Genomic DNA, 15988 nt, shown 5'->3' on the forward strand with positions numbered 1-15988 from the left:
TTATGAATTATTATACTTAATACTAATCTCATTTCTGACAAGACTTTCTCAACTTGAAAAGACTAAAGTATGATGTTATGCTTATGAACACCATCTGTGAAAAATGTAAAAAGTTAAAGAAGTCCACAATTATTGTTTTGGAAAGTCTTTCACCTGTTTAAAGTTTCTCACCAGATAAAGACCAAGACACTCTGAAAAGCAGTTTTGAGTAGATCAGATATGTTCGTGCTCTAAGGGTACTGATCTCATACCTATGATCCTACCTACTCAGGAGGCTAAAGATCTATGGAAAAAGGTTGGAAAGCCAGTTCTTGTGGGACTCATCTCCAATTAACCACTCAAAAACCAGGAGTGGAGTTGTGGCTCAAAGTGATAGTGCAAGCCTTGAGCAAAAGAGCTCAGAGACAGAGCCCAGGCCCTAAGTTCAAGCCCACAACCAACCAAAAATAACAACAACCAACCACAATTTCACCCTCTTTATCAATCAGGAAGTACTGTCTGGATAGTGAGACACTATATTCACCAACACAGTAATAAGTCTAAGGTCTCTTCAACTTCTCTAGTCACTGCAATAGGAAGAAAATATTCATATTACTATAGAAATGTTGCAAGGAGTAAAATATGAAAACACTCACCATCATTTAGTGCTTCAATGGCAGCACCTTTCTTTTCATTTGCTTGATCCATCATCTCCTCAGTTACCTAACAGGATATAGAAATTTACCTGTAAGACTTACCTAGAAGATTATTTGTCTATAAAATGTATCTATAAAATTTATCTAGGGGGCTGGGAAGGTGGCTCAGTGGTAGAGTGCTTGCCTTGCATGCCTGAGGCCCTGGGTTCGATTCCTCAGCACCACATAAGCAAAAAGAAGAAAGCCAGAAGTGGCACTGCTTATTCTTTATGTGTGGTAATCTCTCTTTTTCAAGAAAATCAAAAGGAGGGGGAATATAACTTCAATACACCATTAGTTTAGGCAATTAATTTTTTTTGAAAGATAGCAAAGCCCATACAAAATTTGGAGACATGGGAACATTCAAATGGTAACTCTCTAGAGACAGATCTTGTATTTCTATGCACTGCCATTTAGATAGGATATCCTCCTTGCCTACCACATACTCTCTGGCTGAGACAAAGCAAGGGATTCCAATTGCTCTGTATTAAACATCTTATTGCATGAGTCCTGTGTTTCTTAATGTAATTTTACTTTGCCCTTTTGATGGAAGTCTTACGTGCTTCAACTCCTTCTCTGATTCATTAAGTTTTGTGCTATTTTGGATAAGATATTGTTCAGCTGAAGAGCTGAGGGACAGCGCCCAGGCCCAGAGTTCAGGCCCCATGACCGGACCCCCTCCCCCCCCCAAAAAAAATTTTATCTAGGTTATCTTAGAAAAGAAAGCAGCAATCTGAATTTCCTTAGGAATAAAGTAGTCAAACCCCAATACTTCTTTATGCTTCTCTAGTCTTCAGAAAGACAACAATCACAGTAACTGATTTGTTTAAAAATACAGATTAAGGTTTTTTTGTTTTGTTAGGCCTTTTTTGCAGGGCCTGGGGCTTGAACTCAGGGCTTAGGCTCTGTCCCTGAGCCTCTCTGTGCTCAAAACTAGCATTCTACCACTGGAGCCACAGCACCAATTCCAGCTTTTTCTGTTTATGTGGCACTGAGGAAGTGAACCCGGGTTCATGCATGCTAGGCAAGCAGTCTATTATCAGTAAACCACCTTCCCAGCCCAAATTAAGTTTTAACCTTTAATACCAAGTCTCACTTCCCAATCTGCCTATCTTCTACTGATCTTTCCATCTCCTTGATAACTACTCATAAACATTAGGCACATTCTCACCACCAAGTAGTGCTTCTTACACTTGAATCTTCAGAGATAAATGTCTCATTCTTTTACTAATACAAAAATAGCACCTATACTATACAGCAAAAGTAACGAACTCTCTTTACATGTATATACAAACAGGCCAAGCTGAGGTGGCTCACTCCTGTAGTCCTAGTTATTCAGAATCTAAGACCTGAGGATCACAATTCGAAGCCCACCCAGGCAGGCAAGTTCAAGAGATTCCTATCATCAATTAACCACCAAAAAGCAAGAACTGGAGTTTTGATTCTAACAGTAGAGCAAAAGAGCTCAGGCCCTGAGTTCAAATTGCAAGACCAGTACCAAAAAAAAACAAAAAACAAACCTGTTTGCAATGTTCCAACACATGAGCAAAAGTCAATTATAAAATGGAATAGCCAGGCATTGGTAGCTCACGCCTGTAATCCTAACTATACAGGAGGCTGAGATCTCAGGATTGCAGTGCAAAGCCAGCCCTGGCAGGAAAGGCTGAGAGACTCTTATCTCCAATAAACCACTCAGAAAACTGGAAGTGCTGCTGTGGCTCAAGTGGTAGAGTGCTCACCTTGAGCGGAAGAGCTCAGGGATAGTGCCCAAGCCCAGAGTTCAAGCCCCACAACTTCCCCCTCCCCCTCCAAAACAAGGAACAATATCTTATCCAAAATAGCACAAAACTTTATGAATCAGAGAAGGAGTTGAAGCAGTAAGACTTCCATCAAAAGGGCAAAGTAAAATTACATTAAGAAACATAGGACTCACGCAATAAGATGTTTAATACAGAGCAACTGGAATCCCTTGCTTTGTCTCAGCCAGAGAGTATGTGGTAGGCAAGGAGGATTTCCTATCTAAATGGCAGCGCATAGAAATACAAGATCTGTCTCTAGAGAGTTACCAGTAGCTGAAATTTCAATGTTCCCATGTCTCCAAATTTTGTATGGGCTTTGCTGTCTTTCAAAAAAAAATTAATTGCCTAAACTAATGGTGTATTGAAGTTATACCCCCCCTCCTTTTGATTTTCTTGAAAAAGAGAGATTACCACACATAAAGAATAAACATTCTATGCAAAGGGACAGGGAGTATTAAGTGCACTTACTTCAAATGTATTAGGAGGAATTCCCTTGTGTGGTTCTAGAGTAAGTGTTTATAGAAGCCAGGCACTGATGGCTCATGCTTATAATCCCAGCTACTCAGGAGGATCACAGTTTGAAGCCAGCTTGGCAGAAGTCTTCAATTAATGAACAAAATGCTGGACTGAAAGCATGGCTCAAATGGTAGAGTGCCAGCCACGAGCAAAAAAAAAAATCAAGAGCAAGAAGCCCTGAGTTCAAGCCTCCTGGTACCAGCATAAAACACAACAAAAGCATATGGGCTGCTATTCAAGATTTCCAAATGTTATCATTATTAGCAACTGATATGCAAACATATTTTGCCTGATGGTATTTAGTTTACTGACTTCTGGCTGACTCAGCATACATTATATAAAATAGACTTACAAGGATTACTATCAGTCACAAATGTTGAAGTTTTTGACAGCTCTGTTTCCTCAAAAAGGAAGTTTTTCCTTTTCCCTGTGACTCCTGGTAAATAATCCTCAAGACTTAAACATTTGTAGTCTTATGATCGTATCAATATTTAACAGTATAATGATAACGGTTTTTGCATATGAGGGAGGAATTTGTTTTTTGAGACAGGATCTGACTATGTAGCCCAGGCTTTACTATAAGTTACCATCCTGCCTCAAGCCCCGAGTCTTGGGATTACAGGCATATACCACTGCACCCAGCTAAACAAATATCCAGAAGATCTCTGATATAATCTGCTGTACAAACCAAATGCATATGTAATCTCTTAGATGACAATGTAGTAATTTGCTTTTCTGAAAATAAAATGAAATGGAAAAAAAAAAAAAAAGAAACACAGGACTGGGAATGTGGCTCAGTGGTAGAGTGCATACCTACCATGCACAAAGTAATGGGTTCCATTCCTCAGTACCACATAAACAGAAAAAGCCGAAAGTAGCACTGTGGCTCAAGTGGTAGAGCACTAGCCTTGAGTAAAACAAGCTCAGGGACAGTGCCCAAGCCCTGAGTTCAAGCCCAAGAACTGGCAAAAAACAATGTTGGAAATTAGAGCCAAAAAAAGTATGAAAAAACTTATTGGTAGCCATAAGGAAACAAGCTCTAATAGCTATGAGGTGGTGTCTGATACCTATAATCCTAACTATTCAGGAAGCTAAGATCTAGAGGATCACGGCAAGAAGTTCACAATACTCCATCTCAACCAATAGGTGGTTGAGGTGGTTCATGTCTGACTTCCCAGCTGTGAGGGAAGTTGAGATTTGGAGGATTGTGGTTTCAGGCCAAACAGCAAAGTTAAATTTGCAAGACTCCAACTCAACAGCAAAACATGGGGGGTGGTAGCCTGTGCTAGTTACCCCAGCTACAGTGAGAGCATAAAGAGGAGGATCATGATTCGGGGTGGCCTGTGCAAAAAGTAAGACACATATTTTAAAAATAACCAGAGTATGAGTATGGTCTCCTACTTTTTTTTTTTCTCCCAGCCCTGGGGTCTAAACTCAGCACCTAGGGACTGTCCTTGGGCTTCTTTTGTTCAAGGCTAGCACTGTACCACTTGAGTCACAGCGCCATTTTCAGTTTTCCAGTGGTTAACTAGAGAAATGAGTCTCAGGGACTTCGCTGTGTCGGCTGGCTTTGAACTTCGATCTTCAGATAGCAGCCTCCTGAGTAGCTAGGATTATAGGTGTGAGCCACCAGCACGAGGCTTCTCTAACTCATCTCCAGCAAATTACTCAGAAAAAGCCGTAAGTGAAGCTATGGCCTAAGTGTTAGAGCATTAGCCTTGAGCAAAAGAAGCTCAGGGACAGTGTGTAGGCCCTGAGCGCAAGCCCCAGGACTGGCAAAGAAAAAAAAAAAAAATCTTTCTCTGATTCAATAGACCAGCATTTTATTATACTATCTAAAGTACCTGTGAAAATCTTACATTATTATTATTTTACTTTTTGTGCCAGTCTTGAAGTTTGAACTCAGGGTCTACACTTTGCCACTTAAGCTACAAAACCGCCTCTAGCTTTTTCTGTTTATGTGGTACTAAGGAATTGAACCAAGAACATCATACATGCTAGGGAAGCACTCTTACCACTAAGCCCCATTCCCAGACCCCCAGAGAAAGATTTAGTATATTCTTTTTCTAGAAATGTCACAAAATGATACCAACAACAAGAAGCATTTAGAACAAACAGAAAATAAGTCATGAAACTTACCTCTACATTTTCATCTCCCATTTCTTGGGGGGCATCAGTGTCTGGTTCAATTACACCTTCATTATCAATTTCTATCAAAGTTGAAAACAGTAAGTCATCATTGTACAATACAGTAGCCACTAACCAGAGGACTTGGATATGATTATAACTGTCAGAGGATTTACATCAGTGGTAGAATACCTGCCTAATTTGCTACGCAGTCCAGGGTCTGACAAACAGCACCTCAACAAGAACTCATGTGATTTTTGGTCAGTATACCTATGAGTTGAATGCTTTATATTGTAAAAAGCTTCCCCTTTAAACACAATTCTTTGTTTGGGTAAAACTACCACTAAAAGCTGGGTGCAAAAAAAAAAAACACAAAAAACAAAAAACAAATTACTACTTAAACCATCACACTGAGATAATAGCAGTAACATTGTTGATGTATGCAAATGTCCTATCTGAATTAAAGAAGATACTATATATGTAAAATATGCTCTCTTTTGGGTTTTTTTGTTGCTGTTTTTTTTTTGCCTTTGTCGGTCATGGGGCTTGAACTCAGGGCCTGGGCACTGTCCCTTAGCTCTTTTGCTCAAGACTAATGCTCAACTGCTTTGAGTCAATGCTCTACTTCCAGTTTTCTGATGGCTAATTAGAGAAGAGTCTCATGGTTTTGAATCTTGATCCTCATCTCAGCCTCCTGAGTACCTAGGATTATAGGCATGAGCTACCAACATCTAGCAATGCTCAGACTCAATATGGTTTTTTTATTTTAAAAAAAGAGGTAAGCCAGGCGCCGGTGGCTCAGGCCTGTAATCCTAGCAACTCAGGAGGCTGAGATCTGAGGATCATGGTTCAAAGCCAGCCAGGGCAGGAAAGTTCATGAGACTCTTATCTCCAATAAACCGCTAGAAAACCAGACGTGGTGCTGTGGCTCAAGCGGTAGAGCACTCGCCTTGAGCTGAAGAGCACAGGGACAGCGCCCAAGCCCAGAGTTCAAGCCCCACGATCAACAACAACAAAAAAAGGAGGTAGCCGGGTGCCAGTGGCTCACACCTGTAATCCTAGCTACTCAGGAGGCTTAGGTTGAGGATCATAGTTGGAAGCCAGTCTGGGCAGAAAAGTCTCCATGAGACTCTTATCTTCAATTAACCCCTCAAAAACCATAAGTGGCTCTGTGGGCTCAAAGTGGTAAAGTGCTAGACTTGAGCCAGAGTTCAAGGACAGTGCCCAGGCCCTGAGTTAAAGCTACACAACCAACAGAAAAAAAAAAAGAGGAGAAAAATATCTAATTTTTTTTTACAGTGATTACATGAATGACATTGTGAAACTGTATTGAAGAATCAACATGGGATGTTTTAACCAGATTATCCAATACAAACTACTGTCTGTCTGCTCACCTAGGTCGCTTTCCTCACTGGGTGGCTCCTCTGTTGGTATGTTTTCCTCTGTCTTCTTACTATCTGCTTTTTCTTCCTAGCAAGAGGAAGGCAAACAGTGCAATCAGTATTTAATAACATATGGAACATAACTTTTACAAATTAACTACTCCCATACATTAGATTTCAGTTGTTAATGTTCCATTGTTTCATTCTAGAAAGCTAATTTGTTATTTTGTTTTCATTTTCCCCTTTTAATTTACAGATCTAGTCCCTTATCTAAACCCTTAGAATAATATATTTTAGAACTTAATTTTTTTTTTAGACTTTATAAAGTAAGCTCAATGTCTATATCACAGTGGTAGAGGGCTAGCCTTGAGTACAAAGATGTTCAGAGACAGAGCCAAGACCCTGCGTTCAAGCTCCCACACCTCACAACAACAACAACAAAATACTCATGATTAGTGGCAAAAAAGCTATTAAGAGCCTAGCAAAGTGGTAACAATCTATACTCCAAGCATCCAGTAAGCTGAGACAAAAGAGCTGCTTGAGCCCAGAGTCTGAGGCAAGCCTAGGCAACAGTGTCCCAAAGGATGGTTTAAAAAGAAAATACAAACAGCCTCATGTCTAGTCAGATCATGCTTTACTGCAAAATTTACTAAGTAAGCTAGGCGCCGGTGGCTCATGCCTGTAATCCTAGCTACTCAGGAGGCTGAGATCTGAGGATCCCAGTTCAGTCACCCCGGGCAGGAAAGTCAGTGAGATTCTTTCTCCAATAAACCACTAGTAGAAACCAGAAGTGGCTCTGTGGCTCAGTGGTAGAGCACTCGCCTTGAGCTGAAGAGCTGAGGGGACAGCACCCAGGCCTCAAGTTCAAGCCCCATGACTGATAGGGGAAAAAAAAAATTATTAAGCATTTATTTTACTTTTCAAGGGCTTTTCAGTTTTGGAATTACATGTAGAACTATAATAGACGACAAAATTCAAAGAATTTAAAAGTGCATGTGTAAATGGAAATTTCTTTGTACAAGTACTTGAATAAGAATTTTTAAATGAATATGACATATAAAATTAATGTATTCGGATGTGCATGCAATAGCTCTACAAGTTGCCATTTCCATTTAACAATGCTATGTGGGGATTGTGTATATAGTTTAGTGGTAAAGCGCTTGCCTAATATGTGCAGAGCCTTGGATTAATCCCTGCGACCATGCTAAAACAGGGAACCCACTAAAGTAAACTATATAAATAAACAAATAGGGTCACAGCTTTTGGGGCTTTGCTTAACACACTTATAAAACTTCTACTTTCTTACCCAAATAACAATAAATCACATGAAAGGTTCTAATCAAAATAAATAGCTACGGGCTGGGAAGGTGGCTCAGTGGTAGAGTGCTTGCCTTGCATGCATGAGGCCCTGGGTTCAATTCCTCAGCACCACATAAGCAAAAAGAAAAAAAGCCGGAAGTGGCGCTGTGGTTCAAGTGGTAGAGCACTAGCCTTGAGCTGAGGGACAGTGCCCAGGCCCAGAGTTCAGGCACCAAGACCGGACTTGCCCCCCCCACCCCCCCCATCCCCCATCCCCCCCCCCCCCCATCCCACAAAAAAAAAAAAAAAAGCTAATTGGTGCCAGGCCCAGTGGCTCATGCCTGTAATCCTAGCTACTCAGGAGGCTGAGATCTGAGGATTATGGTTCAAAGCCAATCCGGACAGGAAACTCCGTGAAACTCTTATCTCCAATAAGGCACTGTAGCTCAAGTGTAGAGTGCTGGCCTTGAGTTGAAGAGCTGAGGAGCTAAGGGACAGCGCCCAGGCCTAGAGTTCAAGTCTCACAATTGACCAAAAAACAAAAAAAAAACCAAAGCTAATTGGAATATAGACAAAAAGTAGGAAAAACAAAAAATACTGGAGGCTGGCCTGTAATCCTAGCTACCCAGGAGGCTGAGATCTGAGGATCATGGTTCGAAGCCAGCCTGGGCAGGAAAGTCTATGAGACTACTACTCAGAAAAAGCCAGAAGTAGCACTGTGGCTCAGGTGGTAGAAGACTAGCCTTAAGACAAAGAAGGTCAGGGACAGCACCTAGGCCCAGGGTTCAAGCCCCACAAAGAGTACAGAAAAAAAGAAAGAAAGAAATGTATTATTTGGGTTTGGGATATAGCTCAGTGGTTGAGTACTGGCATAGCATACACAGACCGAGTTCAATCCCCAGGACCAAAAACTCCAAAGCTAAACAGGTAACAATAAAGAATCATAGCCCTTCTGCCCTTCCATCTTAAAAAAAGAAATGTTTTATTATTTTATCACTAAGTAGAAGAAATTTAGAAACTTACCCTGATATTGTCTTCTGATTTAGCTTTATGAGTAGCTGGTGGTACTTTACCCCCCATGCTTGAGGAAAATAAGAAAAAAAGATTTGTTTAGAAAATATTCAGTCAAGTAACATTCATGATTCCACGGCTTCTCTGTCCCCATTCCTACAGAAAGAAAATGCCAGAAATATGTATTAACAAAAATATTCACAACTTACTAAAATTTAGATTTGAGTAGATATATTTAAGAGATTTGACATTTAGCAAGATTCCTTGAAGTAGGAGTCTCCAGGGTAACACTTACCTTAGTGGCACAGAAATTGGCATATACAGACTATGAGGACCTTGAAAACCCTTCTTTTCCAAACAGTCCAATATAACATAAATTATATTTAAGTGAAAAGTATAACATCAACAAAAAAGACGACACATTAGTATGTTCCATTTGGTGTAGTCCCTGGAGCATGTAGTTTGTATGTCACAGTTCAGTGACTGAGATGTTTCGAGGATTTAATGACAAAAAATAGTAAATATGGGCTGGGAAGGTGGCTCAGTGGTAGAGTGCTTGCCTCGCATGCAAGAGGCCCTGGGTTCAATTCCTCAGTACCACATAAACAGAAAAGCTGGAAGTAGTGCTATGGCTCAAGTAGTAGAGTGCTAGAGAGCAAAAGAGCTCAGGGACAGTGCCTAAGCCCTGAGTTCCAGCCGTAGGACTGGCAAAAAAAAAAATAAGTAACAGCTCCACTTCCGGTTTTTGAGTGGTTAATTAGAGGTAAGAGTTTCACAGGGACTTTTCCTCCCAGGCTGCCTTGGAATTTTAATTTTCAGATCTCAACCTCCTGAGTAGCTAGGATTACAGGTGTGAACCACCAGCACCCAGCTAAATGTTTTAAAAGTTTTCACGAAATACCAAGGATATTAATTTAAAAAACAGAAAGAAACCTATTCCAAACATCCTTAAAATGCTGATTCTTTTCTAACTAGACAATTGTTATGCTCAAATTAAGTAAAATTTGTAAACAAAGTTTATATCTGAGTTAAAATGGAATGGATATCTATTTTCCAAAGTTCTTTTTTACCAATTTCAGTATCAACAGTTTTCAGAATCATAGTTGTTTAACACCTTGGCCAACATTTAGCTACTGTCCACTCATACAATTTTTTTGTTGGCCATAGGCTTGAACTCTGGGCCTTGGTGCTGTCCCTGAGCTCTTCAGCTCAAGGTGCACTCTACCACTTGAGCCACAGTTACCACTTCTGGTTTTCTGGAGGTTAATTGGAGATGAGTCTCAAGGACTTTCCTGCCTGGGCTGGCTTTGAACTGCGATCCTCTGATCTCAGCCTCCTGAGTAGCTAGGATTTCAGGCGTAAGCCACTGGCGCCCGGTTTCTACAATTTTTTGTTTGTTTGTTTTTGCTGGTCATGGGGCCTGCACTATGGGTCTGGGGTCTGTCCCTCAGCTCTTCAGCTCAACGCTAGCACTCTACCACTTCAGCCACAGCTCTACTTCCGGCTTTTCCGGCTTATGTGGGGCTGAGGAATCAAACCCAGGGCCTCATGCATGCAAGGTAAGCACTCAACCACTGAACCACCTTCCCAGCCCTCTACAATTTTTTTTAACTGTATTTTTTTTCCTTCCTTCCTTCCTTCTTACCTTCCTTCCTTCTTTCCTCCCTCCCTCCCTCCCTTCCTTCCTTCCTTCCCTTTTTGGTACTGGGGATATAACTCAGGACCCTGCACTTGCTAGGCAAGCACTGACACCGAGCTACTTCCCAGCCCCAGCTCTTACAATTTTTAGCCTTCAGACAGGTGTACAGCTATTAGTATAGCTCATTTCTGATAGGTATATAATGGTAATTCATTGTCCTGAGTTCATTTTCACATATCTTTTGGCCATTCAAACAGTATATCTTATAAAGTTCAACTCCTAGCCTACTTTTTTCATTAAGTTTTTACTTGTATTTTTTATATTCTACATTCAAGCCCTTTGCTGGTTTTTTTGTTTTTGGTCGGTCGTGGGGCTTGAACTCTGGGCCTGGGTGCTGTCCCTCAGCTCTTCAGCTCAAGGCGAGCGCTCTACCTCTTGAGCCACAGCGCCACTTCCGGTTTTCTAGTGGTTTATTGGAGATAAGAGTCTCACGGACTTTTCTGCCTGGGCTGGCTTTGAACCATGATCCTCAGATCTCAGCCTCCTGAGTAGCTAGGATCACAGACGTGAGCCCCTGGCGCCCAACCCCTTTGTCCCCTTTGTTAGTTTTTCTTTTTTGTTGTTGTTGTTGTTGTGGTTTTTTTTGGGGGGGGGATCCGGTTGTGGGGCCTGAACTCTGGGCCTGGGCGCTGTCCCTCAGCTCTTCAGCTCAAGGCTCGCGTTCTACCATTGAGCCACAGTGCCACTTCCAGCTTTTTTCTTTTTGCTTATGTGGTGCTGAGGAATCAAACCCAGGGTCTCATGCATGCAAGGCAAGCGCTCTACCACTGAGCCACCTTCCCAGCCCCACCTTTGTTAGTTTTTGTATTCAACAACTGGTTTCCTTTTTTTCTCTTAATATGTTTTGATGAGCGAAAATAAAGTACATGTTTAAGTGCAATGCAGGGGCTGCGAAGGTGGCTCAGTGGTAGAGCGCTTGCCTTGCATTCCTAAGGCCCTGGGTTCGATTCCTCAGCACCACATAAGCAAAATGAAAAAAGCCGGAAGTGGCGCTGTGGCTCAAGTGATAGAGCACTAGCCTTGAGCTGAAGAGCTGAGGGACAGCACCCAGGCCCAGAGTTCAGGCCCCACGACCGGACCCAAAAAAAAAAAAAAAAAGAGTAATTAAGTGCAATGCAGCAAATGGAATGAAAAGAAACAAAATCTGACATTTCTTATAAAGATCCTAAACTGAAACTATTATTGAATGTGCTGGCCAACCACAACAACAAAAAAATTCAGTTATTCAGTAATCTTAATAAAGAATAGCTCCTAGCTGAGCGATGGTGGCTCACGCCTGTAATCCTCGCTACTGAGAAGACTGAGATCTGAGGATCACAGTTCAAAGCCAGCTGGGGCAGAAAAGTCCATGAGACTCTTATCTCCAATAGGCCACTAGAAAACTGGAAGTGACGCTGTGGCTTAAGCGGTAGGTTGCTCGCCTTGAACTGAAGAGTGCAGGGACAGCGCCCAAGCCGAGTTAAAAAAAAAAAAAGAATGGCTCCTATATGCCAAAAACGAAGAAAATTACATGATCCAAAGCATCTTGAATTTGTAATTTCTGCAAAAGCAATAGTTAACAGGCATATAAACCCAAAATTCTTGTGGGGGGGGGGAACTACTCTTTTCAAAAGAACACAGTAATCCAACACTAGCTCTCTGTAGTTAAACTTTAATGAAGACATAGAACTTAAGCTGTGTTTTTCCTAAGTTCCATAATGTTGTGTCAGCAATGTGTTTAGTGTGCCTTCCAAACAGTCTAACCTCAGGAAGTGCTATTTCTGCCAAGAAATGTATTAATCTAAATAAAAAACCATATAAACCCAAATTGAAGGAAATTCAGCAAGATAACTGGCTTGTACTTCGTAATATTCAAACTGTGAGGAACATGAAAGTAGAGGAAAGTCTAAAAAATCATTTCAGAATGCAGGTTAATAGACATGATAACTAAATGCAACCAGCAGTTCTGTGGATTAAGTAGTATCAATGAAACCATTAGTTTCTGAGTTTCATATTTGTGCTAACTACCCTAGATTATAAGAAACATACAGGGGCTGGGAATGTGGCTTAGTGGTAGAATGCTTGCCTAGCATGCATGAAGCCATGGGTTCTATTCCTCAGTACCACATAAACAGAAAAAGTCGGAAGTGGCACTGTGGCTCAAGTGGTAGAGTGCTAGCCTTGAACAAAAGAAGCTCAAGGACAGTGCCCATGCCCAAGTTCAAGCCCAGGACATGCAAAATAAAAAAGAAATATAAATTAACTAATGTTAAGCATGGTAATGGCTATTTACTATCAAAGAGAATATATATATATATTGTTTTAGTAATTATTCTTTGAGCTAGAAATTATTCTAAAAATATAAAAATTAAACATGAGGAGGTTTGGAGTTCCTCACATTCTAAACTAGTTCACTAAATTGCTAAATTAACATAAACTTTATAATATATATATATACTTGAATTAATGCTTCAAAGATTTAGAACAAGTTAAGTTTCCTGTTAAAAATTGCCTTTACCAACACAAGCTTTTTTGGTTTTTTGTTTTGTTTTTGTGAGCTTTTTTTATTTATGAGTCCTGGGGCTTGAAACTCAGGGCCTGTGTGTTGTTCCTGAGCCTCTTTGTGCTCAAGGCTAGCACTCTACCACTTGAGCCATAGCACCATTTCCACTTTTTTCTGAGTAATTTCACAGACTTTCCTGTTTCCTATTTCACAGTCTCAGATTTTCCTGTTTCCTATTTCACAGTCTCAAGACTTTCCTGCTCAGGTTAGCTTCAACCCCAATCCTCAGATCTCAGCCTCCTGAATAGCTAGGATTATAGGTGTGAGCCACCAGCGCCTGACTCCAACATAAGCTTTTATGTTACCCAATTAAGTAAAGCAAGTACAGAGACCTTCTTCACAAGTTTATAAAAGATTTCATTCTTTGAGAATTAAAAGAAAACTGGGAATTATCTTCTTAATTCTGTATTAAGAACAAAATTCATTCTGTTCACTCTTTAAATTTTTAGTAAAAGACATGTACGACACACTTATAGGGGAGAACATAAAGACATTCCCTTGATTTTAACTTCATCATCAAATAAAATGAGCAGCCATACAAGATACAAAGTAGTTTTTTTTTTTTTTTTTTGAGTCCGGTCGTGGAGCCTGAACTCTGGGCCTGGGTGCTGTCCCTCAGCTCTTCAGCTCAAGGCTAGCGCTCTAACCACTTGAGCCACAGCGCCACTTCCGGCTTTTTTCTTTTTGCTTATGTGGTGCTGAGGAATTGAACCCAGGGCCTCAGGCACACAAGGCAAGCACTCTAGCACTGAGCCACCCTCCCAGCCCCAGATACAAAGTAGTTAAATGGTATAAAATAGTCTCAAACAATGTTTCTCACTCAACAAAAGCAAAAAATGCTTTGAAACATACTTTTTAAAGCTGGCAGCCAATGGTTTACTACATCCATACTCCAATCTTGTGTTAGTCAGAGCTCAGGAGAACTATGGTTGAAAGCCAGCCCAGGAATACATGGAGATCTCTTTTCTACCAATAGCTGGGCAGTTGTGTGTACCTGTCATCTCAACTACATGGGAAGCTGAGATCAGGAGGATCATAGAACCAGGCCAGCCCAACCAGAGAGTCCTCAAGACTTGTCTCAATGGAAGATAATGTTGCATGTGACTATCCATGCCAGCTAAGACATAATAGAGGAAGATCACAGTCCAGATGGTGGCCCAAGCAAAACACAGCATCTTATTTAAAAAAAAAAAAAATTGGTGCTTGCCAGGTGATGGTGGCTCATACCTGTAATCCTAGCTACTCAGGAGGCTGAGATCCCAGTTCCAAGTCAGCCCAGGCAGGGAAGGCCATCAGACTCTCATTTCTAATTAACCCCAGAAAAACTCAAGTAAGCCCTGTGGCTCAAAGTAGTAGAGTACTAGTCTTGAGCAGAAAAGCTCAGAGACAGAGACCAAGCCCTGAGTTCAAGACTCTTGATGGACCGGAAAAAAAAAAAAAAAAGGTGCAGAAAAGGGTTTAAGACATTGCCCAGCAGTAGAGGACACTTTGAAGCAGTAAATTCACACCACAGTGGGGGTAATGAAAGGACACATTTGTGGAGAAGTTTTCTTAGATCCTCACTGACTACTGGTAGATATTTTCCTCTTGTTTCTGTACTAACTTAAAAGACTGGAGAGAAATGGTGGGTGAATGTAGATATGTTAAATGGAACAATGTAACATGAGGGAATGATGGGGTTTGTGAGATGGAGGACACAATGGAAGGTCTATGGAGCTTCCAGTGAAGTGCAGAGTACTGAGTTCAGGGACAGCACCCAGGACCTGATTTCAAGCTTCCCCATGCCCCAGTTCTACCTTCCTCTCTCCTCTTCCCCTCCTCTTTCTCTTCTCCCTCCTTTAACCTCTCCCCCCCACCAAACACACACACACAGTGGACCAAAAAGTTCAACAGACAAAAACACTAAAATTAGTCTTCTAAAGTCCTGACATTTATCTAACAGCAACTTGTGGGTTGTGTCTGCAAACTAGAATTGTTTACTGCTAACAATAGTCACAGTTACTACAGTAACTATACAAAATGTACTCAGAATTCTATTGTGTGTGTAGACAGAAAAAGACTGAAAAACTTTTCCGAGGAAAAAATACTACCAGACAGAACACCGACAAGATTTGAACTCAAGTTTTCTCCCTTAGGTTGTTGAAAGAAATATGCTTTCAAGTTTTGGGCAGACACAGGTTCATTTTTCCTGGTCAGATCACTACTAAATCAAAGAGCTTATAGTATATATTAACCTCATAAGAGTCACAGCACTTTGCAGAGCAACATGTTATCCACGTGCAACTTACATGTCTGTTTGTTCTGAAACAAGGTCTCTCGGTGTTGGCCGGGGTAGCAGTCTAGAACTCACGCCACTCAATCTCCTGGACTCACAGGGCCCGGCTGTTATCACCTTTAAATTCCCTACTAGTGGGAGGGGTTATGTGGGAGAGGCGATGGGACTAGGGCTAAGGCTAGGAGTAGGCCTCGCGTACGTCATTAAAAAAAAAAAAAAATCTCCCGGGGAAGATTTCCCTCCCCACCCCCGTGCTCCTCAAATATGCAATTCGCTAACCTGTTACCAATCAACAGCAAAAGAAAAATTTTCGTTATCCTTCTGCTTATTTTTATTCCCAAATAAGCAGCACTTCTATCGACCAGAAGCTGGCACGATGCCTGCTCCACTAATGGCTCGTCAAAGCGAAATACTCTATGTTAACGAAAATCAGAATACAGCCTGAAAACAAGCTAGTGCTTGAATACTCGTTTTCCTCAGAGTCTGTGTGTCCTATAGCGGGGTTCCTAACGGAGATAGTAACTCCCAAGATAATCTACTGCATGCAGTCAGAATCGCTGTAACTAAGGGCAATCCAAGTTACTCCTGTTACAATTTGTCAGATAAATTACCATTACACTATTTAAAAGGAGTGCGTTAAAGACGCTTCTAGATAAATGCGACC

At 41.1% G+C, this 15988-nt stretch overlaps 1 protein-coding gene across 1 annotated transcript in view; it reads right to left on the minus strand.

The window, feature by feature from the left end:
• Window positions 1-15988, minus strand: part of St13 (ST13 Hsp70 interacting protein) — a 32556-nt gene that overhangs the window by 15977 nt on the left and 591 nt on the right. The window contains exons 3-6 of the mRNA XM_042697901.1: window positions 8821-8878; window positions 6511-6586; window positions 5129-5199; window positions 636-702 (exon numbers count right to left, since the gene is read on the minus strand). Coding sequence (XP_042553835.1) covers window positions 636-702; window positions 5129-5199; window positions 6511-6586; window positions 8821-8878 — 272 coding nt within the window. The remainder of the gene's footprint in view (window positions 1-635; window positions 703-5128; window positions 5200-6510; window positions 6587-8820; window positions 8879-15988) is intronic.

Source organism: Dipodomys spectabilis, unplaced genomic scaffold, assembly GCF_019054845.1.
Source record: "Dipodomys spectabilis isolate Male_0828 unplaced genomic scaffold, ASM1905484v1 ptg000230l, whole genome shotgun sequence".
NCBI classification, from domain to species: domain Eukaryota; kingdom Metazoa; phylum Chordata; class Mammalia; order Rodentia; family Heteromyidae; genus Dipodomys; species Dipodomys spectabilis.